The sequence below is a fragment of the Trematomus bernacchii genome, unplaced genomic scaffold, assembly GCF_902827165.1.
Source record: "Trematomus bernacchii unplaced genomic scaffold, fTreBer1.1, whole genome shotgun sequence".
In the NCBI taxonomy this organism is placed as follows: Eukaryota; Metazoa; Chordata; class Actinopteri; order Perciformes; family Nototheniidae; genus Trematomus; species Trematomus bernacchii.
Window position 1 is genome coordinate 862,805 of NW_022987558.1, and position 24,169 is coordinate 886,973.

At 43.8% G+C, this 24,169-nt stretch overlaps 1 protein-coding gene across 1 annotated transcript in view; it reads right to left on the bottom strand.

Moving 5' to 3' along the window:
• Positions 1-1,341: 1,341 nt before the first annotated feature.
• Positions 1,342-24,169, bottom strand: part of znf574 (zinc finger protein 574) — a 35,879-nt gene continuing 13,051 nt past the window's right edge. Inside the window, exons 5-11 of the mRNA XM_034123927.1 lie at positions 21,149-21,328; positions 20,080-20,174; positions 15,928-16,022; positions 6,526-6,674; positions 5,375-5,662; positions 3,012-3,326; positions 1,342-2,021 (exon numbers count right to left, since the gene is read on the bottom strand). Coding sequence (XP_033979818.1) covers positions 1,740-2,021; positions 3,012-3,326; positions 5,375-5,662; positions 6,526-6,674; positions 15,928-16,022; positions 20,080-20,174; positions 21,149-21,328 — 1,404 coding nt within the window. The 3' untranslated portion in view covers positions 1,342-1,739. The remainder of the gene's footprint in view (positions 2,022-3,011; positions 3,327-5,374; positions 5,663-6,525; positions 6,675-15,927; positions 16,023-20,079; positions 20,175-21,148; positions 21,329-24,169) is intronic.

Genomic DNA, 24,169 nt, shown 5'->3' on the forward strand with positions numbered 1-24,169 from the left:
CCTGACATCATAATGTTATGTTAAAATCACACTAAGGGCCATAAGTTAAACTGTGGCCATTTCTCAATGTCGAGGAGGCTTGCTTGGTAGCACATGTATGCTGGGCATTTAAACAGTCCTTCGGCGCCACTCGATGACGTAGTATGCTTGAAATAGTGGCTCTGGAACAGCTTTACTCGACATTGAGAAACAGCCCGGATCCCAGAACAAGAAGTGAAAAAACGAAACCACAATGTCAAATCTGAGCAAAGTAATGAACATACAGTGCAGTCTGTACAGCAAAAAGACCATTACACTTCAGTGAGGCAGCATCCCTAGAGCATACAAGTCTCATGATTTCACCTCCAGCATCCACCATTTCATTACACGTCTGTGTGTGTGTGCGTATATATATATATATATATATATATATATATATATATATATATATATATATATATATATATATATATATATATATATATATATATAGAGTGTTTTCATTTTCAACGCTAGGCAGCAGGTATGATAAACGGCACTCTACCAGAATATTACCTCTCAAGATTTTCTAGGAAGGGGGGAAATAGTATGAATTTCTCGACTGGCTGCCTGTTGACTCTCTCAGGCTGAGCGTTGAGGAGCATCTAAATTCTTGGCACCGGCTTCTTTTCGCTCCTGTGGTGTCCTCTATTTCCCAATATGCCTCTCACTCTGCAGATATTCTGCCATTTCCCCCATTTCAGTACCAATCACAATCATCAGCATTTCTCCCTCCATGACATGAAAACAAACTAAGACTGAGTGCCTCTGCGTGTGTGTAGTTTCAAACCCCCCTGTCAGCAATCACTGGGTAGGAGACAGCCATAAACTGAGCTTTAGAATTGTATAATGGGCTAGTGCAGCACTGGCAAAACTTATATCATTATGCCTCTTCCCATTTAGACACAAATAGGATCATTATTTTTGATAACTATACAGCAAGTGCTGGATAATTTCATTGCACTACTTGCCACTGCATAACGCTGTATTTCAGCTAAAGCATCGTACATCTTGCCATCTCCCTGTTATCATTGTGTGTAATTACAAGGCAAATGCAATCAATAACACAATGTCCTACAAATTATTGGAACATTACGATTGATCTATACAAACAACAGCACTTCGTTGACAGAGAGAAACTGAGTGGTTTGAAAAGCTGTACAGTGACTTGTCAGTATATTTCTCAGTAAAGGACCTCGTAATGTTTGTCAAAAGGCAGAAGTGGCAATTTACAGCAGGACCTATAAAGTCCATCCCATCTGACAGGATGAGGGCAATGCCCCGGTGTCATCTACCTTATAAATTGACGGACGCTTACAAGTGTGAAAGTGGAAGCGTTTTATTATAAAGAAAGCAATAGACATTTCAGGGGCTAACACCACTTGTCTTCCCCTAATAAAAAAGGGGGCTCCGCTGTCCGATTATAATCGAGGGGCCAATTTGATGACCTGTTTTCCAATCAGTTTAAAATATTAACTTAAGGTACTTGCTGTTCTCTTGAGCATTTCATCTGTGTATGACTTTTGATTAATTTATTTTACACTGTTTGAACAATGTTATTAGATTTTCCTCCCAAGCTGTAAAATAGTTTTGTTCCACAGTCAAACAATCAAACTATACATTTATGGTAATAACTCAAAACTTTTAACTCAACAGTCAACTAATCTTTCAGCCTTTTCTCTACTATATCATCCTTCTGAAAATAGTATTTAAGGTCTCGATTACACCGTTTCCTCCACGATGAACTCGATGGCGTGCTGCTCCGACTGGCTCGTCTCCACCATGGTGATTTCGTTTCCATCCATGGTGATGGTGGGAACGTTGATGCCCTGCCCTCCCAGCACAGAGGAGGGCAGGATGACGACTTGCGAGGTGCCGTCTATGTTGCCGAACTGATCGGAGGGGATCATGACGGTCTCTGTGCCTCCGTCGCCCTGCAGCACGTAGATGGTCTGCACTGAACCGGAATCAAGGTCCCCCGTGGAGGCCAGCGAGGACAGCACCTTAATAATAATAATAATAAAGCTTTATTTATATAGCACTTTTCATACAACACAGCGAAACATAACATCTGACCAGGCCAACAGACACAAGGAGGTAAAACGTACGACAACAAAAACAAAACAAACAATGGTTTCTCTCTGACAGGTAAGACAACTGAGTCAATGCAACAATATAAAATATAAAACATACTGTTGGGAAAATACTGAATGTACTCTTTCTATATCAGAGTAGCACATGATAACAGAGGCCCAACTGTAACTGTGTACGTAACCAGATGTATGATTACATGGATAATGCTCATGAGACACTGTTTTATATACGATAGCTATGTTCCTACGATTAAACATGAAGACACAGTCACTCGAGAGATAGGCATATGACTGAAGGGAGATAGGCGTATGACTGAAGAGAGATAGGCGTATGACTGAAGAGAGATAGGCGTATGACTGAAGAGAGATAGGCGTATGACTGAAGAGAGATAGGCGTATGACTGAAGAGAGATAGGCGTATGACTGAAGGGAGATAGGTATATGACTGAAGGGAGATAGGCGTATGACTGAAGAGAGATAGGCGTATGACTGAAGAGAGATAGGCGTATGACTGAAGAGAGATAGGCGTATGACTGAAGAGAGATAGGCGTATGACTGAAGAGAGATAGGCGTATGACTGAAGAGAGATAGGCGTATGACTGAAGAGAGATAGGCGTATGACTGAAGAGAGATAGGCGTATGACTGTCATGTGTATTGCTTACGCAGGCCTTAGCTAATCTGAACTAAGGCCAGAATACTGCTTTGAACCGGTATTCCTGCATCTTGTGACTGTAACACTCTCTTGTATATAAGCATGCCAAGGACACTATTCGGAGAACTATTTTGTCCCATGCAGCTCTGTATGTGATGACTACTTCCATTCTTGCAAGGATAATAAATACATGTATCCTGATATTTAAGATCAAGCCGGTGACGAGTGATAATTTTCTAACACATACCTTGGCCCCTTCCAGGACCTTCTGGACGTGGGCGGCCTCAGCTGCCTGCGCCGCCTCCTCAGCGCTCTCCAAAGGCAAGTCTCCATGCAGCCGGATGTGTTTATCCAGGTTGGAGCGCGAGCGGAAAGCGGCGGGGCAGTGGGGGCACGGGTAGGGCTTCTCCCCGCTGTGGGTGCGGGCGTGCTCTGTGAGCCGGGCCGCCACGCTGAAGCTCTTTCCGCAAATCCAGCAGCAGAAAGGTCGCAGGCCGCTGTGGATGCGCTCGTGGTCCTGGAGGTGGGGCAGCTGCCGGAAACGCTTCCCACATGTGGCGCACTGGATGGGGAAGAGAAGAAATATAGAGAATGTAAGAAGGTGGCAGGAAAGTACAGTTATGTTCAGTGCCAATGCACAAAAGTGTACTATAATTAATATATCTGGAGACCAATATTTTTCTGCAGATGCAGCACTTCTTGCCGGGGTAGAGGAGAGCAGAGAGAGAGATTTGGGGGAAGAAGGGGGGGAGATAGAAAGCAATAAAAAAGACAAAAGAGTCTTACACTGCAACTAAAACTCTTTTCATTGTCGATTAATCTGCCTATTATTTTCAGACAATGAATCAATGAGCGTTTCGGTCGATAAAACATCAGAAATTATTTTTTTTAAATGTGCGTTATAATGCCCTAGAGTCAAGGTGATCTGTCCTCAACGTCCTCTTTTGTCCTCCAAACATCCCAAAGCCCAAATATATTCAGTTTACTCTTATAGAAAACAGGCAAGTATTTAGATTTTGCCTAAAAAATGGCATAAATCAATTGATTATGAGATGAAGGTTAATATTCTGTTAAACAACTAAATGATAGTGACGATACACATTACACGAGAATAAGGCTTTTGGCCCGATTCCCTCCTTCTGACATGATGAGCAAAGCCCTCACTTTTTAATGCTTCGAAAGATTATCTTGCCAGATTTTCATCTGATGCAGTGAATGTTAATTGTGTTTTTTACACCCCCCCCCCATCTGCTTGGGAGTCCATCCGGTCGCAAAAATAAAACATGTTGTTAATTTACGATCCTGTTGTGTGTTTGTGGGACCCCGAGGACAGCCAGAAGTTATCATGACATGTTGTAACGTGCTGGCTCTCTCACACTCTGAACATCTGGTCAAATGTGAACAATCTTGTAGTATGGGCCAGCCTCAAGGGACAGAATGATCAGCTACACAGTGGACATCACAAAGAAAACATTGTCTCTCTCTGCTTGCCAACACCTGAGCGCAGACAATGAACTACAAACAGATACTTGATTAAATCTGAAGCCTTACAAAGGAATGACTTTGTGTGCTCTGCTTTTTTCCCCACTGGGGACACTCAGATTGAATCAGTAATCCCTGTTGTTTCAATATCTCTGTGAGATATACTCTAATAAAATCACCTTTGCCGTTGAGTCTGATCTTTATATACTCAGTAAATATTGGTGTTCCTTCAGGAACGCACAGTAAATTTGATTTGAATTCAAATTCATCCCCATAACAGTGTGTTTGAGGACCGATGCTCCTTGAACCTCGATCCTTATCATGCCTGATAGAAATGGCTCAAAGCAAAGCCACCAATGTTAAATCAATTTCTACAGTCTCAGTTCTCTGATGGGTTCGGGTGGGTCTATAGTTGATGTCCTGCTTCGTCACCAGAGCAACTGAGGGAGAGGGGAAGAGAGTCCCAGAATAGTAACAGGCACAGAGGGGAGCTGACAGGCCCTAACTCAGCCCCGTCATTAATCACAGGTACACGGGAGGGAGGAAACACCCGCAGGACACACACTGCACAAATGGCCATGGTCCAGTGTGGGAGAAACGGCCACAGATATGAACGGGTGTGTGTCCATGGGGTGTGAGGCAGTGCTGGGTGTCAATTTGAAATACAGGCATTAAATAGTTTGTATGCAGGGTTTAAAAAAAGGACAAAATATGATTCACAGGGCTGACAGGAAGGAAGACACACACACACACACACACACACACACACAGCACACACACACACACACACACACACACACACACACACACACACACACACACACACAACACACACACACACACACACACACACACACACACACACACACACACCACACACACACACACAACACACACACACACACACACACACACACACACACACACACACACACACACACACACACACACACACACACACACACACACACACACACACACACACACACACACACACACACACACACACACACACACACACACACACACACACACACACACACACACACACACACACACACACACACACACACACACACAACACAACACACACACACACACACACACACACACACACACACACCTTACCTCAAAGGGCCTCTCATCAGTATGTGTCCTCATGTGAACATTGAAGGTGGAATTGTATGCAAAATCCTTCTGACAAATCTGACAGCGGTAGCGGGGTCGGTTTTTGGACTTGCCGAGCGTTCCCTGGAAATGCGCCAGCACGTGTTCCTCCAGGGTGCTGTCGGAGGTGAATCTGCGGCGGCAAGGCCTCACCGGGCATCTGAGAGGCGTCTGGCCCGTGTGGGATAACCGATGGAGGTCGAGGCCCTCCTGAGTCATGCAGCGGTGGCCACATAGGTCACACTCAACCTGAAGGAGAAGAAAAACGTGAAATAAGGAGATGGAGAAAGGACAGAGAGCCGGGCAATTAATGAAAAGAGAAAAGGTCGGCGTCTTCATCGTCTGACTGATACGTAACCACAATGTCACAGTTTGTCCCCCTCTCGCTAACCCCACTTCCTTCCCGTCTGGATTGGCAAAATGCCATAATGGGCTCTGCTAAATCATAAGTGACAGATATGTTTCTAACAAGGATGAAACAAGTACAATCTCTCACGCTATGAATATCTTTAGAGTGGAGAAGTCAAAACCTGCATCATACATCCTCTAGATAAACTATAATTCATCATTTTTAACGATAAACATTTGTATGAAGTGAATACAGAACATTTCAAGTGCAATCAGGCTCATTACTCTCAACAAACGAATGAGAATAAAAAAGGATATCTCCTGCCAGATTTATTTTTTAAATTCTAAATATTTATGTATGCAGTATTTTATTACACTTTACATTATTTAGATATACATTAGCTTTTTATTTGATCTTACATGTACTGTATATAGTACGTATTTTTGCATTTTACTTGCACCACTGTGTCACCTTCACCATTCCCTTGTACTTTTTTATTTCCTATTCTTGTTTCTGATTATTTTTGCACTATTTTTATTTCTTTTTGTGTCTTATTTATGTTATATGTTGCATCCTTGGAGTAACCTGGGACTTAAGATTGTCCTTGCCAACCACTTTGCTGTAGCTATTGAGCTATATGACAATAAAGCTTTTAAATCTTGGATCAATGAATGAAACTTGAAATACAGAAAAAGGGTTGAAATCTTCAAGTACAAAAGAGCAACCTTAAAGCAAAGGAACATTTCTTTGTAGTGTTCCCTACCTGTCCGGTGCATCGTCCTCGGCCCTGGCCTCGTCCACGCCCCGCGTTCTTGTCATCCTCTGTGGAGGGGCAGCGCTGCATGTGGATTTCCAGAACGGACTGGTTCACAAACTGATTTGAACAGTGAAGACAAGTCGCTGGCTGCTTGTCTGAAATGGAACAGAGTCAGGTTTAAGTCAGCTGGTCCGTCTTCAAACTACAAGTAAGTGGCTACTGTGGCAAGGCAAGGCACGTTTATTTATATAGCACCTTATATAACACAAGGCAATTCAAAGTGCTTTACAAAAATGAAAGACATTAAGAAAATGGCATTTAAAATCAGTCATTAAAAGAAAAAATACATGAATACAAGTTACAGTGCAGTTTAAGATGTGAATAGCTCAATTAAAAGCAGCGGCAAAAAGAAAAGTCTTCAGCCTGGATTTAAAAGTAGTCGAGTTGCAGCGGACCTGCAGGTTTCTGGGAATTTGATCCAGATATTTGGAGCATAATAACTGAACTTCTCTATGTTTAGTTCTGACTCTGGGGACAGAAAGCAGACCAGTCCCTGAAGACCTGAGAGATCTGGATGGTTCATCATTTAGCAGGAGATCAGAAATGTATTTTGGGCCTAAACCATTCAGTGCTTTATAAACCAGCTGCAGTATTTTTTAAATCAATTATTTGACACACAGGAAGCCAGTGTGAAGACTTCAGAACTGGAGTGATGTGATCCACTTTCTTAGTGTTAGTGGCAGTGCTACTGATTTGAGTTTGTTGATTGCTGGCTGTTGTAACAACAATCATGAAGCAGCAGGTGGTGCAGACAGAAAGGGCTGGTGATTCAGATGCAGACAGTTTTTTTGTGTCAACAATAGCTTGCTTATTATGCGATAACCCGTTTAGTCTTCTATATATTTATATGTTAGCTTATTCTGTGTTATTGCATGCCTGCTATGCCACTTTTGCATATATGCCACTTTTGCGGTAACAATGTACATTTCCAGCTGTGGGACTAATACAGGATTTCCGATTCTGATATATAGGCCTGTTTGAATAAAGAGTGTATAAAGTGCTTTGACAGACACTTCAAACGATATAACCGAAAGCCAAACAGTGAAAGCTACTAAAGTGCATAAGTACAAAAGACACAAAAACAAAGTAGATGTCAACAGAATAATAATAAAAGCAATGAAAAGATAACATAACATTAAAATAGGTATAACAAATGGGTTGTAAGCAGTGGCGTTTTTATATGTACAAAAGTGGTGGGGCACAAAAAACTTAGATGTCTATATATAAGCTTCTGCAGTGACGTGCAGTGAGGTTCATGGCTGGTGAGGCACTGGCACTGACTCTTCAGGTTTACAAATATTATATTTTGACCTAAACCAAAATATAATATTATTTTCAAAAGCTTTTTTTGTCTGATGCTTCGATTAATTTTAAACAGACAGTTCAACAAAAGGATACCCAAAAAATGTAATTTTATCATTTAAATATTGAATTGTTCTCTCTTGGTAAGATCCCATTTTCAATAAAATGGCGGTCTTACCTTGACTTGAAGATGAAGTCCATTTGCCTATCCTTCTGGACAAACATTTCTATTACTTTTTTGTAAAAGTCCTCCTTATCTTCTTGTAGTTTCAAAAGTCTATCATAAATCTAATCCATAGATTTATGATAAAAAAATTATAAAAGTAGGGTAGACATGTGGATGTTATCCGGCTAATCAAAACGTGCATTTATCTAACAGGTACGTTTCCCACAGATCTTATTTTGAGCTATTTTCTAAAATCCTCTGGAGAAATCTCATTGCTTTTTTGTGCTTACTTCCTGGTTTTAGGACGCGCCACTGCAGCTCTCTCGTCTCCTCTTCACACAGCACACTTTTCGCGGCACACGTACTTACAGCCAATCAGCTCTGAATGATTTGAGATGACGTATGGTGGGGATGGTAGCTCCGTGCCCCTCTGGTCATTATTTGTTTGCCACACACATTACATTACAAAATACTCTGAGCATGCGCAGTGTAGTTTTTACAGTCACGTTGACTTCACAGCGAGAGGAAGGGGCATAATCAGGTTTTGTCCCACATGGCTCTAAACAGCTCAATAGGCACACACTGTGACTGTAGACACACTAATTAGAAGAACACAGACTAAAACAGCAATGTACAGACGAATCAGATGATTAAACATGATCTTAAAATATATTTTATATATATTTTTTTTTTTTTTTTTTGCATTTTTGTAATCATTATTTGTAATACTTTCTGCTGACACTAGGTGGGGCTGTGCCCCACCTGCCCCTAATGACCAGTCGCCACTGGTTGTAAGAGGTAGTTAAAAATACATATATTAAATAATGAGAAAACACAAGGTGAGTTGGATTAAACAAATGTACGTCACAAAATGTAAGGCGTGAGCTCGGATTGTAATTAGTGATACAAAAATTAAAGGTCACCTATCATGCTATTTTTAGGCAATAGCATAGGTCTCAGATATATACAAATATATTAAAAACATGTCTATGAAGTGTTTTGCTCAAAATACCAAACAGATCACCCATTCTAGCCATGCCTCATATCCCTCTATTTCACTTCCTGTTTCAAACGTGCTGATTTTGGGTATAAAGCTTTAAAAAATAAAATTGATAAAATAAAAAAGGAGGGGGCTGAGCTCATGCGGGACCCGGCAGCTACTGTCTAAACTAAATACTGCCGTGATGAAACGCCATATCATGGATTATCAAGGATTATTTCTGAAACAGTATGGAGCTCAAAGGCTTTCTCTCTTTTTATTTCCTGCTTCTTCACACACATGCTCTCCAGTACAGGTTAGCTCTGAGTGTTAGCGATGCTAATGTAAACACCGACCATATTACGTCCAAAACAGTCGGGCATTGTTTCTGATAGCAACGTTTCTGATAGGGCCGTGGGTCCACATTTCAGATATTACGTCATATCGGACGCAAATCTGGATCAGCTCCGTTGTAGCCCCGTTTTTAGAGATTTGGGTACGGAGGAAAAGAGAGAGGGTTTTATTTTCTGACGCTGCGTGAGTTCCCCGATACACCGGGGACACATATTGATGTATAAAAGACATCAAAAAGTGCATTTTGCATGATAGGTCCCCTTTAAGTGAAAGTAATTTTGACACGTCACGGCAGGAAAAACAAGTGTAAATAATCAAAGTAATGTTCGGTTATAGACTCACTGAGACACACTTCCCACAGAGGAAGGAGGCATCGTTAATGTTAACTACGACTAGTTAAAATGTCTGCGGTGAAAAAAGGCGACTTAATGGTTTAGTCGATTGACAGAATATAAATGACACACTTGCTTTTATTGACAGGAAAATCATTATCAAAGTAAGGATTTTATGTTTTCCTTGATTCATATAATAAAGGAAAACTAAATTTGGATGTTGAACTCGTGCTGGGACAAAACAGGAATGCTGAAAACATCAATTCACTTTGGGCTCTGGGGAAATTCTAGTGAGCATTTTTACTTTTCCCACAGACTAATCTAGAAATCAATACAGTCATTGACACTTTCATCAATAATCATTATTCCTGGAGCTGCAACTTACAATTATTTCTATTATCAATTGAGCCTCAATTACTGATTAGTCGTTTCGTCTAGAAGTCTCAGAACGTTTCACTAGGATCCAATGTGACATCTTCAATATGCTTTTATTTCCAAAGCCTCAATATATTACATTTACATTTATAAATATATTAAAATTGAGAAAAATGACCACTCTTGAGAACTGAGAATCAGCCAATCTTTGTCATTTATTCTTGATTTTAAGTTATAAACTGACTATTACACTGGTTGTAAATTATTCATTTTTTAGGGTAGTTTGGAGCAAAACACTTGTTACTTTTAGCTTTTTCAATGCGATGGTTTGTTTCTTTTCTCTGATTTCTATAGAATAAATAAAATATATTCAGATTCTTGAATGTCGTAGAAAACAAGAATGCAGAAGAAGTCACTTTGGGGAAATTGTAGCGAGCCTTTTTTCCCTTTTTCTCACAGACTCATTTAAATATCAATACAATCAATGACAGACCGTCCAATAATCATTATTCCTTAGGCTTAAACGTACTAAAACAAATATATATATATTTTTAGATTTTAGACTGTTGGTGAGTAAACACTGATTATGAAGATTTGCATATATATTTAAAACAGAGAAAAGTCCTCACAACGTAGGACCAAGAACAATCAAAAGCTTGGTCCTGTTACTTGATATTAAGTGATTTTCTTGTCAGTCGGTTAACCAATTAATCAGCTAATCATTTCCGCTGCGATCAGCTGTTGCCCTGGTTGTATTTTGGCAGAGTAAAGCCCACTCTCACTGTGTTGCTCTTGAGGATCTGGCGGAGAAATCGCTGACACTGATGGTTCCTCAGCGTGTCTGTAGGTCGCCAACACCTTTCAATCTGCTAACCATCTGTACTGTCTGTCCCAGTGGGGGCGACCCACTCTACTGCCCACTGGGACCCTCTAATGGCGCATTTCCACTACACGGCCTCGCTCGGCCTCGCTCGGTATGGTTAGGCCTCGTTAGGACTGGCTCACTTTATGGCGCATTTCCATTACAGTTTAGGAACTGGGGTAGTATCTATAGTAACGCAGTGTAGGCGGAGCCATGACGTCATCTTCAATGAGAACCCCAGAAAAACAACACAGCCGTTAGCTGTTAGCACTCAGAGCTCACAGCTCCTCATATATGTTCAGAAACTAGACAAAAGTTAAACAAGTACAAACCACAGACTGCCTGTGTCATGGCGAATACAGTTGCTGGTTTATTTATGTCTGTAGGCCGTTGTTGTGAGTGTGGACGGTCGGAGCATACACTGCGTTAGCTTAGCCAATCTCCATTCAGAAAACACGCATTTTAAAAGGTTTTTCGCCTGCCGTCTGTCTGCAGACTTGTCAAAGCATTAATTCATGGTTTTTACTAACCGGTATCAGTATGTTGTTACTTCGGCATCATTTTGAAACGTGTATTACAATTAAATCACGGTCAAATATGTCCATCTTGTTGTAGTTGTAGCCCCCTTGCCAGCGATTCTCTCTCTAGTTTAGCATACTCAGCCCGACTCAGCCTCGTTGTCTCTGGCCCTAGACCCACGATTTTATGAGGCCAGAAAAACTGTGAATTAGGACCCGCCGGCCGGTACTAGGCCAAGTGGAAACACAACTAAAAACGGGCCGCTGACGTCACAGCCCTCTTAAACCGTGCTCCGCGCTGTAGTGGAAACGCGCCATAATTAAACCTAGAATAAGGACAGTCTCAGCCTATGGCCCTAGACTGATCAATGGCTCAATCTCTCCAATCATCTCTCTGACGCTGACTCCTCCAGTTTAACTAATGAGGTTGCCCTGCCAACGCCCCGTCTGATTAAGATGAAGAGCCAACATGTTGACCCAATTCATTTACCTCCACCTTGCTCCTCCGCTCCACATGGGACGCAGATCAATGGCAAGTCATTGACCTAATGCTTCATATAACTTGGATGCTTGTTTGGAAATAAACAAGATAGGCCACCCAGGCAGAGTGTTGTAGCAGTAATGCGTTAATCAATAGTAATTCACTGCACGCTGTTCTGATATGATGCAAACATCACGTCTAATTGGTTTCTATTACAAGCTGGCCTGTGTCTGATTTCTTGATATGTTTTTTTAATGGTCTATTCTGTTCCTTATTACTTGTACTAATATCTTATATTTTCAAGAGCGTCACATGTGCAAAAGGGAATATATTATAAGGAAAATAAATATGAGTTGAATTGATTGAATGCATTGTTTGAAGACATTGATAAAGGTTATTAAGGCAAGGTTTCCAGGAAGCCAGTGTAAAGACCTCAGAACTGGAGTGATGTGATCCACTTTCTTAGACTGGAGCCACACGAGAACGGTAACGGTCGTATCTGCTACAGTTCTCTATCATATAGACGGTTCGGCCACACGAGGCCAACATGGAAACGCAGATAACGAAAACGATAACGGGTCCCAAGGTGGGTAGATCTGCGGGCGAAACGCTCTGGGGGGCCAAACGGCTCCGTGTCTACGCCCTATACGATCATTTCCTGATAACGTTGAAGCAATAGCCCCGCCTCTCCCACCTCTCCTGCTCAGAGATCAGCTGCTGGGCTGTCAGGAGAGGGGGAGGAAAAGAGAGGCTCCGTTTATTATTCTTATATTATTATATAGAATCGTTATCAATTTGTTTTAAAGCTCAATAAATAACAAAGAAGACCTCTGACCGGCATTTTTCTAATTTTGTCCGGAAGATTTAAACTTTAACGGACATGTTGACCGGCGGAAAAAAATCTAACGGAAACTCTGCTGCACGGTTCGCTCGTTCCTTTGAAGAGGCGGAGAGGTGGGTGTTTGTCATCTGCTGGTGGACTAACCGGAGAGAATTACAGCAGGAGCACACGCTTGCCTCGGGGAGGGAGAAAAAGAGCCAGAGCGTCCACCGCGGAGAATAAACAGAGGGCAACCATGGCAACCATGCACGGGAAGTCTTCTTCGCCGATTTTTTGTGTATTTTGTGGCAGGACTACAGCGCCACTTACAGGCCCGGCATATGTACTACAGCGTCTCCAGCGGTCTCGTGTGAACGGACACGTTTCTGGTGCCTGTTGCGTGTGGACGGAAGACTTTTTGATATCGAATTCGGTTCGTTTGCGTTATCGTCCTCGTGTGACTCCAGTCTTAGTGGCAGTGCTACTGATTTGAGTTTGTTGATTGCTGGCTGTTGTAACAACAATCATGAAGCAGCAGGTGGTGCAGACAGAAAGGGCTGGTGATTCAGATGCAGACAGTTTTTTGTGTCAACAATAGCTTGCTTATTATGCGATAACCCGTTTAGTCTTCTATATATTTATATGTTAGCTTATTCTGTGTTATTGCATGCCTGCTATGCCACTTTTGCATATATGCCACTTTTGGGGTAACAATGTACATTTCCCGCTGTGGGACTAATAAAGGATTTCTGATTCTGATTCTGATATATAGCCCTATTTAAATAAAGAGTGTATGAAGTGCTTTGACAGACACTTCAAAGCGATATAACCGAAATCCAAACAGTAAAGGCTAACAAAAATGGAGGTAAATGAAGGTGAATTGATTGAATGCATTGTTTGAAGACGTTGATAAAGGTTATTAAGGCGTGGTTTCTTACCTGTGAATGCAATGTATATCTGGAATTTGCCTATTATAGTAATCAGAATAATAATCTTGTACACTTGTTATTGCTGTGTTATTTTCAAGGAGACCAACCAACATATTCCTCTAAAGCAGGGCTCTCCAACACATCGATCGCGAGCTACCGGTAGCTCGCGGGCAGCTTTTCAGTAGCTCGCCGCTCGATTATCGATTATAGCGTAGTAAGGTTGCTTATTGATTTTTCGGCCGCGGCTGGACAATAACGTTTTTTTATTTTAGAATTTTTTCTGTCACACGAATATCAAATGGTCGGTGACGCAGAGATCAAGGAACAGACGTGACAGCTGCACAGCGACAACACACACGGAGCAGTCTGCTTTCTCCACCAACACCAGTCCAGAACTAACAGCAGAATGACCCGCTCTGAATCAGGCCGTGTCGCTGCGGCTCAGAGACACACACGGAGGGATTTGTGTTTTTTGAAAAACACTCGTTATCGTCATGTCAGGTTTTTGGTGGATTTAATCAAGTCTTGGATTGCAGAGTATGAATGTCCTCTTGCTATTTTCAGTTGATAAATACTTGTGTAAAGTTTGTGAAGGCAGGAGGAAAGCTTCCGCGATCACTGTTTCCTCTCCGTTCCTCCAAACCCCGCCCCCTCCTGAAAATAATGAGTGACAGGCTGATAGGGACCCGATAGAAACTTTATTATTCACTTAATCACTGATTGAGATATGATGAAGCTAACTTAATCTCATACATTCATGGGATTTATGTAACAGTAAGACAGAGAATGTAAGTGTGCACCCACATGCACTATTTTTTTTTTTATAATGCTGTTGTAAATACTCCTGTTGTCTGCTGTTTTCAGACTCAAGTCCTGTGTGTGATGCCACATTCAAGACATTCAGTGTCTTTTTTTTAACAGAAGACCGTTACTAGAAGCTGCAGCTAGACTGCAGAAGCATTAGTTTTTTGTTTTTGAGGATGGAACCATTTTCACACACAGATATAGGGAGGCTAGACCTATAGCCTACAATTGATTTATTATGGTTTATAATTTAATGTCAAGACGAAGAAGAAGAAGAAAAAGATGGCTGAACAACTGTTCAGTGTCAATCCTGTGGAGATCTCCAAAATAATGTTCAGCTTAAGTCTCAGCAAAACTCACAACATTTCTGGAGCCTTGTAGACCCAGAAAACTATAAGAACATTCACCAAGCAGCACTGAAAATGTCTGCTTTATTTGGTTCTGTTCTACATACCTTTGTGAAGCAGCTTTTTCTGACATGAATGAAATCTAAATACAGAACAATACTGACTGAAGAACATTTAAATGACTCTATTAAGTGAACCTAAGTGGGTCCAGCATACACCTCTATGGTGGACTGCATGCAGTGCCATTCATCTCACTAACAAAAGAGTGAAATGCTTGTAAGGTGGTGATTAAGGACACTTATGTGAATGTTAAGTGATGTACTTATTATGTGGGCCATAATAATATGTGAGAAATGTTCGTTTTCTTGGAACTTGATGTGAAGTTAAGATTTTTGATAAGCTTTAGGTATTGCAATTTCACACGTGTACAAAAGTATAGCTTAATTCAACTAATGAGGGCTATGTGAATAAATGTAAGCGATGTGATGCAAGTAGCTCTTGGCCACTTTCATTTTTTGAAAGTAGCTCTCAGATGAAGAAAGGTTGGAGACCCCTGCTCTAAAGCAAGACCAAACTTTCATTAGTGTTCTCTGATATCAAATAACTGATGTTTAGAATATACATCTTTATAATTGGGCCAATTAGGCAAATGTTAATGTAAATAAATGCAGTTTTTGGACAGCAGTGAACTAAAACTAAAATTCAATTAAAGTCTCTCTGAAATCTTTTTTAATCGAATAGTTTGGAGCTGGATAGAATTAATGAATACGTTTAACATAATATGTGATTCAATATTACATTTTAAAACGAGACGGAACTTCTTTTATAGAATAATGAATGTAACATTATAAATTCATTCCAATATGCTGACTTGTTGATGTTTTCACATTTAGTCTCAAGGAAATAGTCACAAAGGAGGAAATGATGAGACATATGTGAAAAAGAAATAGTTAGTTACAGAGAAAAACACTCCAGCGTAGAGGACTGCTGTGTGTTTCTGTTAGCTTCCAGTTTCTCCTTTTTACTATAAAGATCTTTTGGTGAATGATAAAATGCCAGACTGAGCCCTGAACTCTCACCTTGGTGCGTGAGCGAGTGCAGATCCAGGTCTCTCCTGCGTTTGAAGGCCTCTCCACATTCTTCGCAAGGAAACGGATGGCTGGTGTGGAGCAATCTGTTAAATAAATAAAAACACACATTTTCACATAAATGGGGCGAAGCCTGCGAGCTAGTTCAGGCAGTCAACTCGAGCACCAATGATACATTAACACGTGACGCACCTCGTCCCTCTTACAACCAACCAAACACATTCTCCTAAACATGCCGCTCTATTTAAGCTGCGAGATCTGCCTGCCTCTGCCTCGCTATGCTGCTGCTGCCACTGCTGTGTTCACTTGCTATTGCTACGTTCATGTTGCTGCTGCCACTGCTGTGTTCACTTGCTATTGCTACGTTCATGTTCCTGCTGCCACTGCTGTGTTCACTTGCTATTGCTACGTTCATGTTGCTGCTGCCACTGCTGTGTTCACGTGCTATTGCTACGTTCATGTTCCTGCTGCCACTGCTGTGTTCACTTGCTATTGCTACGTTCATGCTCCTGCTGCCACTGCTGTGTTCACGTGCTATTGCTAGGTTCATGCTCCTGCTGCCACTGCTGTGTTCACTTGCTATTGCTGCGTTCATGTTCTTGCTGCTGTGTTTCACGTTGCTGCTACTCGCCTGCCCCACCACCACTCCAGCTTCCACCTGTAGGCTCGGGGGATAGCTATCTAATCATCACTCAATGTTCTTTGTAAATCTGTGGAGTGATGAGGCCGAGCCTAGACGCCAAACTCAAACTATATGCTGCTTCTAATAAACATATTAAGAAACACGGGAGTTGTCCGACTGAACTTGTTTCAAAAGAATCCCATGGACTCCAGATAACAGAAATAGCAAAAATCCCTCACAGAGGCCGAAAAGAGTTGAATAAAAAAAATTGCATTACACAGTTTTAAGACTTAAAAGGTCATAAATGAAGACACATAAATCTGCAATAATGAGGGGGAAAAGTTGTGTTTTAATCTTCGGCTTCCACCCTATATTAGACTCGTCGGAGGATTACCAGTAAGTATGTGCTTAGCTGTGCTCAGGTTAAATAAGGGGCATTAGCTGACTGTTGAACGGCGGGAGATCAAAAAAATGAATAAAAACCCAGCAGTTAACTGGGAGGAGTCCGAATAAGGACATGAAAGACTATATTTATCCATTGCATAACGTTACAGTGGATACAGCCTGAAGGGAGGAGAGAAGTGCTGGGATGAATTCACCTAATGCTGCTTCAAGAACATGGGAGGGAAATAAATAAAAAGCTGGTTCTTTGAGCGGCTTCTCATAATCAGAACGAACAAGGGTGATGTATAAGTGATGAAACATAATGCTCCTCTAGATATTGCACAAGCTTATCTGTTTATTATGTATGTTATACTGCTACAGGTAATGCAGCAGAAGCACTTAACCGTGTGAGTCATTTAAAGTAAAGCAGGATGCCCGAGGTGATGTGCGAGGACCTCTCATTGGCAGGATTCGAGGCCAGGCTGTTTCTGTTCCCTGTTTAAGAGACACGAGGAATCAATATTTCAGGGACAGCTGACCCTGAGGCAGCCGGGAGGATTAACATTTCAGCCAGGGTCACCTCTTCTCCCAGCCAGATGTTCTCTAATGAGGAGCGGTGACACTGTGTTCAGCCTTAGCTGCTACGTTAACTCGTTTAAATCCACTTGTTGGCCCACAGCAAAAATTATTCAGCAACAATTTTGATAATCACTGAATCATTTAAGGCATTTTAAGCCAACACGCCAGCTTGTCAAATGTGAAGAAGCTGCTTTTGTTCATCCTTTAAGACAGGAAAGAGAATTGGACAGCTGAAGGTTCATTCTTGATCTTGGGAATGAAACACAAAAGGCGCTTTCACACCGGAGTACTTTTCCCCGTACTTTTCCCTTTTAGTTCCGATAGTTCCTGGGAGTTTGCGTTCACACCAAAAAGAGAACATAGTTCATGAGAACTTTTCCCCCCTTTTCAGTCTCTGCTAGAGAGGTGGTACTTTCCTGGGGAGAAAAAAGCTCAAATTTCTGATTGGCTGGGCAGATTGCAAACCACGCCCCGTAAAACTCTGAAAGGTTTTGTGAAGCCGCCATTGTATTTGCTGGCATTAGCATTATTAGCATTAGCATTAGCCCCGCACACCAACGGAGAGAGACTAACTTATGGCAACACAAAAAAGCATGGGAGCGGTGGAGTGATGAGGAGGTGTCGGCGTTCTGGCGATTTACTCAGAAGGCTTCAGTAGAAGCTGCTGGGAGTCCCAGCAGCTTCTACTGAAGCCAGTCCCCAACTCCGGGGACTTCCGGCCGGGGACTTCGGGTGGCAGTATACACCGTGAAGTGGTTTGCGGCCTGCCAGTAAACCCAAAGCAGAAGAAGAAGAAGTGACGTCAGCGGCTTCATTTGCGTAATCTTCCCTCAGGGACTTATTCCGGTGTGAACGCGATCTGCTCTTTAGTTCATGAGAACTAAAAGAGTTCTCATGAACTAAGTTCTGATTAACCTTTGTGGGAAAAGTACTGCGGTGTGAAAGCGCCTCTTGGATTTAACATGAAACTCTGGAAACTCACAACTTTCAGATTTAATTTGACAGAGTTCATGTCTACATCTAGATCATGGCCCTGCTGGTAAAACACACTTCAAAGCCTAAAGTGTGTGCTTTTACCTAGCACTGTTTTATTCACAATGCAATGTAATAGAAACGAATACTTGAATTGTGAATGCTACGATTAAAAAAAGGAACCTGGGTCGGAAACAACTGGTCCCAAAGACTTAACATGCACGAGCGCTGAGAGTAGGTGAAGTAAAAAGTGTTTCCATGTGATAATGGCCACACGTGTTTACATTTACATTGTTTGCTACGGCGTGTGTATTCAAGTGAAAGAGTTTTGGTTAAAGTTGCATAGTACAATACTTATGATAATTAACCCATAGAATGGCTATCAGTATTTCTTGAAGCCACCATATAAAACGCTACAATCAGCGCTTCGGCCAGGGGGGCGTCTTGCCGTCATTTGACGCCCTTATTCAGCTCAGAACGCCCTGAACTCGAGCCGAGGGCGTCCAAAGAAATAAATAATTCGAGAGAAGATCGAGAGTTTTTACCGCTTGAAATGACGAAAAGGACAAGGACATCCCTCTGTTGGAGGGGCAAAGGAGTCTGGTGGGATTATTTTCGCCGCCAGCAAAGCGTGTTCCTGTGACGGAAGGTGTACTGCCGGCGAGCCTTGACGGGGGGGTGCTAGTGGAGCACGCGCGTGAACTGCGAGCGCCGGAGCCTCGCAGCGGCAAAACTGAGGCTCCGTGGTAAACTGTGGTAACATGAAGAGCCGTTTAGGAGCCGAAAGACTCTTCTTAGTGAGCCGAGCCAAATGATCCGGCTCACTAAAAAGAGCCGGAATTCCTATCACTAATACGTAAAGAGATAGTATCTATAAAGGGACGGACGGCTCAATTCAAAATTCAAGTCACGTGACACGACGTGACCTCTCAGCCCTGGTCTGGAGGAAACACTGGCTACAATATCAAAGTATTTCATCAAAAATACGTTGACGTTTGACTTTCTCCATACCGCTGAGCACTACGTTCAGCTCTAATACACACACACACACACCATGTCCGTTCTCTCTTGCTCAGCCATGCAGGACAGGACCAGGCTCTGCCCCCGTCCTGGGTTGTTATCTTAATCATCTTAATTTGCTGGGCCTCTGTCTGTCAATCATATGTGTCTCAAGGGCAGCCAGACATCTCAGTCGGTGGGTTTCTCCACAGCTTTAAGGTCTCGCTCAGCAGTCAGACACGACTCAGATACTAAAGCTCCGGGCAGAGGCTGGAGGTTTATCTAAATCCTGTCCTGGGTTCAGTTTGGAACCGTAATGCTGATTTATTTACGCCGTAAACAGGGATGGGGAAATGGTGAATATAATGTATGGTATGTAATGGATGTGTTGTTTTCATTTACACCTACACTCCTGCAAATACAGAATGCTAAACTACCAGTGGTGGGCAGTAACTACGTACATTTACTCAAGTACTGTACTTAAACACAATTGTGAGATACTTTACTTCAGTATTTCCTTTTTTCTTCCACCTCTGTGAAAGACTAGTGTTGCTAAAGTGTTGTTGTTGTTGTTGTTGTGTTATTACTTGTGATGGTTAAGCTGATCCTCCGTGTTGAAGCGTGACGGGCAGTTAGTACACGGGAACAGATGAGCGGCTCCTTCATTGTCCAGAGTACACGCCTGCAATAAGGGACACAGAAGTCAGGAAAAAACATGATTTTACAGCCGAAAATATATGTATTTTTTATTAAACGAAAAGTTTCGAAAGTGTGATAAAAAAACACATTTAAAGGTGGGGTAGGTAAGTTTGAGAAACCGGCTCGAGATACACTTTTTGTTATATTCCATGGAAAGCTCTTAACATCCCGATAGCAATGAATATCTTAAGTGCTTTGACAAAAAATCCATTAATAAATGTCATCTGTGGAAGCTGTAGTACTGTAAAAAGCACGACCAATCATCTGAGCCGGCCCGGCTAAAATAACTGGATGGCCTACCTGCCTGTCAGCCTTCCATCTGTGCACAAACTTATCTCGTGCCCTCATTGGTCATGTGCGCGTTCGTGTGTTGGAGGAGGGGCTCTGTAAGGAAGTGGCAGATTTTCTCCGGTTGTGTATTTTCAAATTCTAGCGATCTCGAGCCGGTTTCTCAAACTTACCTACCTCACCTTTAAGTGCATAAGTGATAAATATAAGCGCTGCAGAGATAATCAAAATGTTATCCAAATATGAATATTAAATGTGGAAGAAGCACATTATAAAACCTTAAAGTATTTAATGCAGTAGTAATGTAAGTATTGGGAAGATTCTGCAGAGCCTACTAAAATAAATACTTATCCCCGTTAGTCATTGTCTTCAAGTTCTGCAGTCCTAATTAATATGCTTAAATGTATGCAGCTTTCGATTGAAAACATTTTTTTATTCGAAATTAAACCCTTCAAATTTAGAGGCGTTTTATTACAAATAATACATTAATCTAGCTCTTTTCCTGGTGCTCAAAGTAACACAGAATAACAACTAAAGTAAAAGGTGCTAAGACAGGTGGAATAAGGGCGAGGGGTTAGTGGATTAGGATTTGAAGGCAAGAGTGAAAAGGTGAGTTTTGAGGGATTGTTTGATGTGAGAAAGAATAAGAGAAAAGGAAAGGGACTGTACCGGTTTGCGTCCCCTCTTGCGTCGAGGCAGGGTGGATGTGTGAATGCGTTGGTGCCTCTTCAGGGTGGCTGCCTGAGAGAAGTTTTTGCCACAAACCTCGCAGCTGTAGGGTTTGTTGCCCGTGTGGCTCATGCTGTGGCGCAGCAGGCTCTGGGAGTTAGTGAAGGACTTTGTGCAAACCTTAACAACAACAACAAAAACAACAATCAGGATCAGTGCCAAAAACTGTTTTTGTAAGGGAATAAATCAAGTTGTTATAAAGGCTACACTTGCTGACATTATCACTTTCTTAGCATCGTGCGGAGACCATGGAGAATATGTCAAATATAATGAGGTTCAAAACATCACACAGTTCAAAAGCATTACATCATCTCTCTTATCTCTGCCGCATGACGTACATGGCATTTCCAACAGATACAATTATCTCTCATGTTCAAGAAAGGACAAACTGTGAACATACATACGGAGATACAGGGTCCCGCGATTCAATAAAGTCAGACTGAAGCACTCCATCAGTCAATCCTCACAGTAAATACAGAGCTGAATCCCAGATCAAATGCACGCTATGTTTTCTCAATGATTGTGTTGTTATTTTAAAGGTCCCCTATTATACTGTTTTCCATCAATATATTATAGTTCTCGGAAATATACAGAACATGTCTCTGAAGTGTTTGGCTCCAAACACGAAACAGATCATTGCAGCATCCCATAATCCCCTCTGTTTCAGCCCTGTTTCAAAAGAGCTGATTCTCTGTCTGTTACTTCAGATGAAAATAAGGAGCCCCTCCCCACGCCCCTCTGAGAGAGATTTGGTTACAAAGAACACAATGGTGCTCTAGGAGGAGATTGTAAGGATGCGTGGAAGGGTAGGACCCAAATGCAGACTATCAGAAAAGGTAAACGGTCTCGAAACAAAAACGAGCTTTATTCTAAAGCTGAACAATAGCATGGCATGAAACACATAGGTTCTATAGAAAACTGACCGTGACCAACATGGTGGGAGACAGGAGAAACAAACAATGAACCGACAGGGGAACACAGGAAGAGACAAGACTAAATACAGAGAGGGGTAATCACAAGACGAGACACAGCTGGGGTAAGGGAGGCAGAAACACAAGGGCAACAGGTGAACACAATCAAACAATCAGACACACCAGGGAAACTAAGACAGGAAGGCAAACACAGGAAGAAGGAACAGAGAAGACACGAGGAAAACATTTCAAAACAAAACAGGAAACCAGAAAAAGACAAGACAAAACACAACACAGACAGATCGTGACATAACCCCCTCCTCAAGGGACGGATCCCAGACGTCCCAAAAAACATAGTCTAACACTTCAAAAAGGGTGGGTGGAGGGGGTCCGGAGGACGGGCCCGAAAGGGGTCCCGGGCGGACAGCCCGGGGGCAAGGCAGAGTCCAAAAAGGGGCGACGGCCACAGCGGGCGGACTCAGGGGGCCGGGCATGAGAGCAAAGGCAGCGGCTGGGGAAATCAGGGGGCCAGGCTCGAGGCCGAAGACCGCGGCACTCAGGGGGCCAGGCTCGAGGGCGAAGGCAGCGGCTGGAAGAGTCAGGGGGCCGGGCTCGAGGGCGAAGGCCGCGGCTGGGGAACTCAGGGGGCCGGGCTCGAGGGCGAAGACCGCGGCTGGAGAACTCAGGAGGCCGGGCTCGAGGGCGAACAAGAAGGCGGCGACGAGACAGCTCCGGAGGACGGGCAGGAAGGCGCCGACGGGACAGCTCCGGAGGACGGGCAGGAAGGCGCCGACGGGACAGCTCCGGAGGACGGGCAGGAAGGCGCCGACGGGACAGCTCCGGAGGCCGGGCAGGAAGGCGCCGACGGGACAGCTCCGGAGGCCGGGCAGGAAGGCGCCGACGGGACAGCTCCGGAGGACGAGCAGGAACCAGTATCGGCCGGACAGGAACCGGAGCCGACGGGACAGGCGTAGACGGGGTCCTGAACATGACATGGGCTGGTGTCGACTGGACCCCCAACGGAACAGGACACAGAGTTGGCAGGACCCCCGGTGGAACAGGTGTCGGCGGGACCTCCAACAGGACAGGACACAGAGTTGGCAGGACCCCTGGCAGGACAGGTGTCGGCGGGACCCCCAACAGGACAGGACATGGATTTGGCAGGACCCCTGGCAGGACAGGTGTCGGCGGGACCCCCAACAGGACAGGACATGGAGTTGGCAAGACCCCCGGCAGGAGAGCAGTCGGCGGGACCTCCAACATCACAGGACATAGGGTTGGCAGGACCCCCGGCAGGAGAGTAGTCGGCGGGACCTCCAACATCACAGGACATAGGGTTGGCAGGACCCCCGGCAGGAGAGTAGTCAGCGGGACCTCCAACATCACAGGACATAGGGTTGGCAGGACCCCCGGCAGGAGAGTAGTCGGCGGGACCTCCAACATCACAGGACACAGGGTTGGCAGGACCCCCGGCAGAAGAGTAGTCGGCGGGACCTCCAACATCACAGGACATGGGGTAGGCGTCGGCCATAGAGCCAACAGGACACGGGGTGCTGGAGTCGGCCGGACCACCGACAGAACACGAGGGGCTGGAGTGGGCCGAACCACCGACAAAACACGGGGGGCCGGAGTCGGCCGGACCACCGACAGGACACGAGGTGCTGGAGTCGGCCGGACCACCGACAGGACACGAGGTGCTGGAGTCGGCCGGACCTCCGACAGGACACGGGGTGCTGGAGTCGGCCGGACCACCGACAGGACACGAGGTGCTGGAGTCGGCCGGACCACCGACAAAACACGAGGTGCTGGAGTCGGCCGGACCACCGACAGGACACGAGGTGCTGGAGTCGGCCGGACCACCGACAGGACACGAGGTGCTGGAGTCGGCCGGACCACCGACAGGACACGAGGTGCTGGAGTCGGCCGGACCACCGACAGGACACGAGGTGCTGGAGTCGGCCGGACCACCGACAGGAGACGGGGGGGCTGGAGTCGGCCGGACCACCGACAGGACACGAGGTGCTGGAGTCGGCCGGACCACCGACAGGAC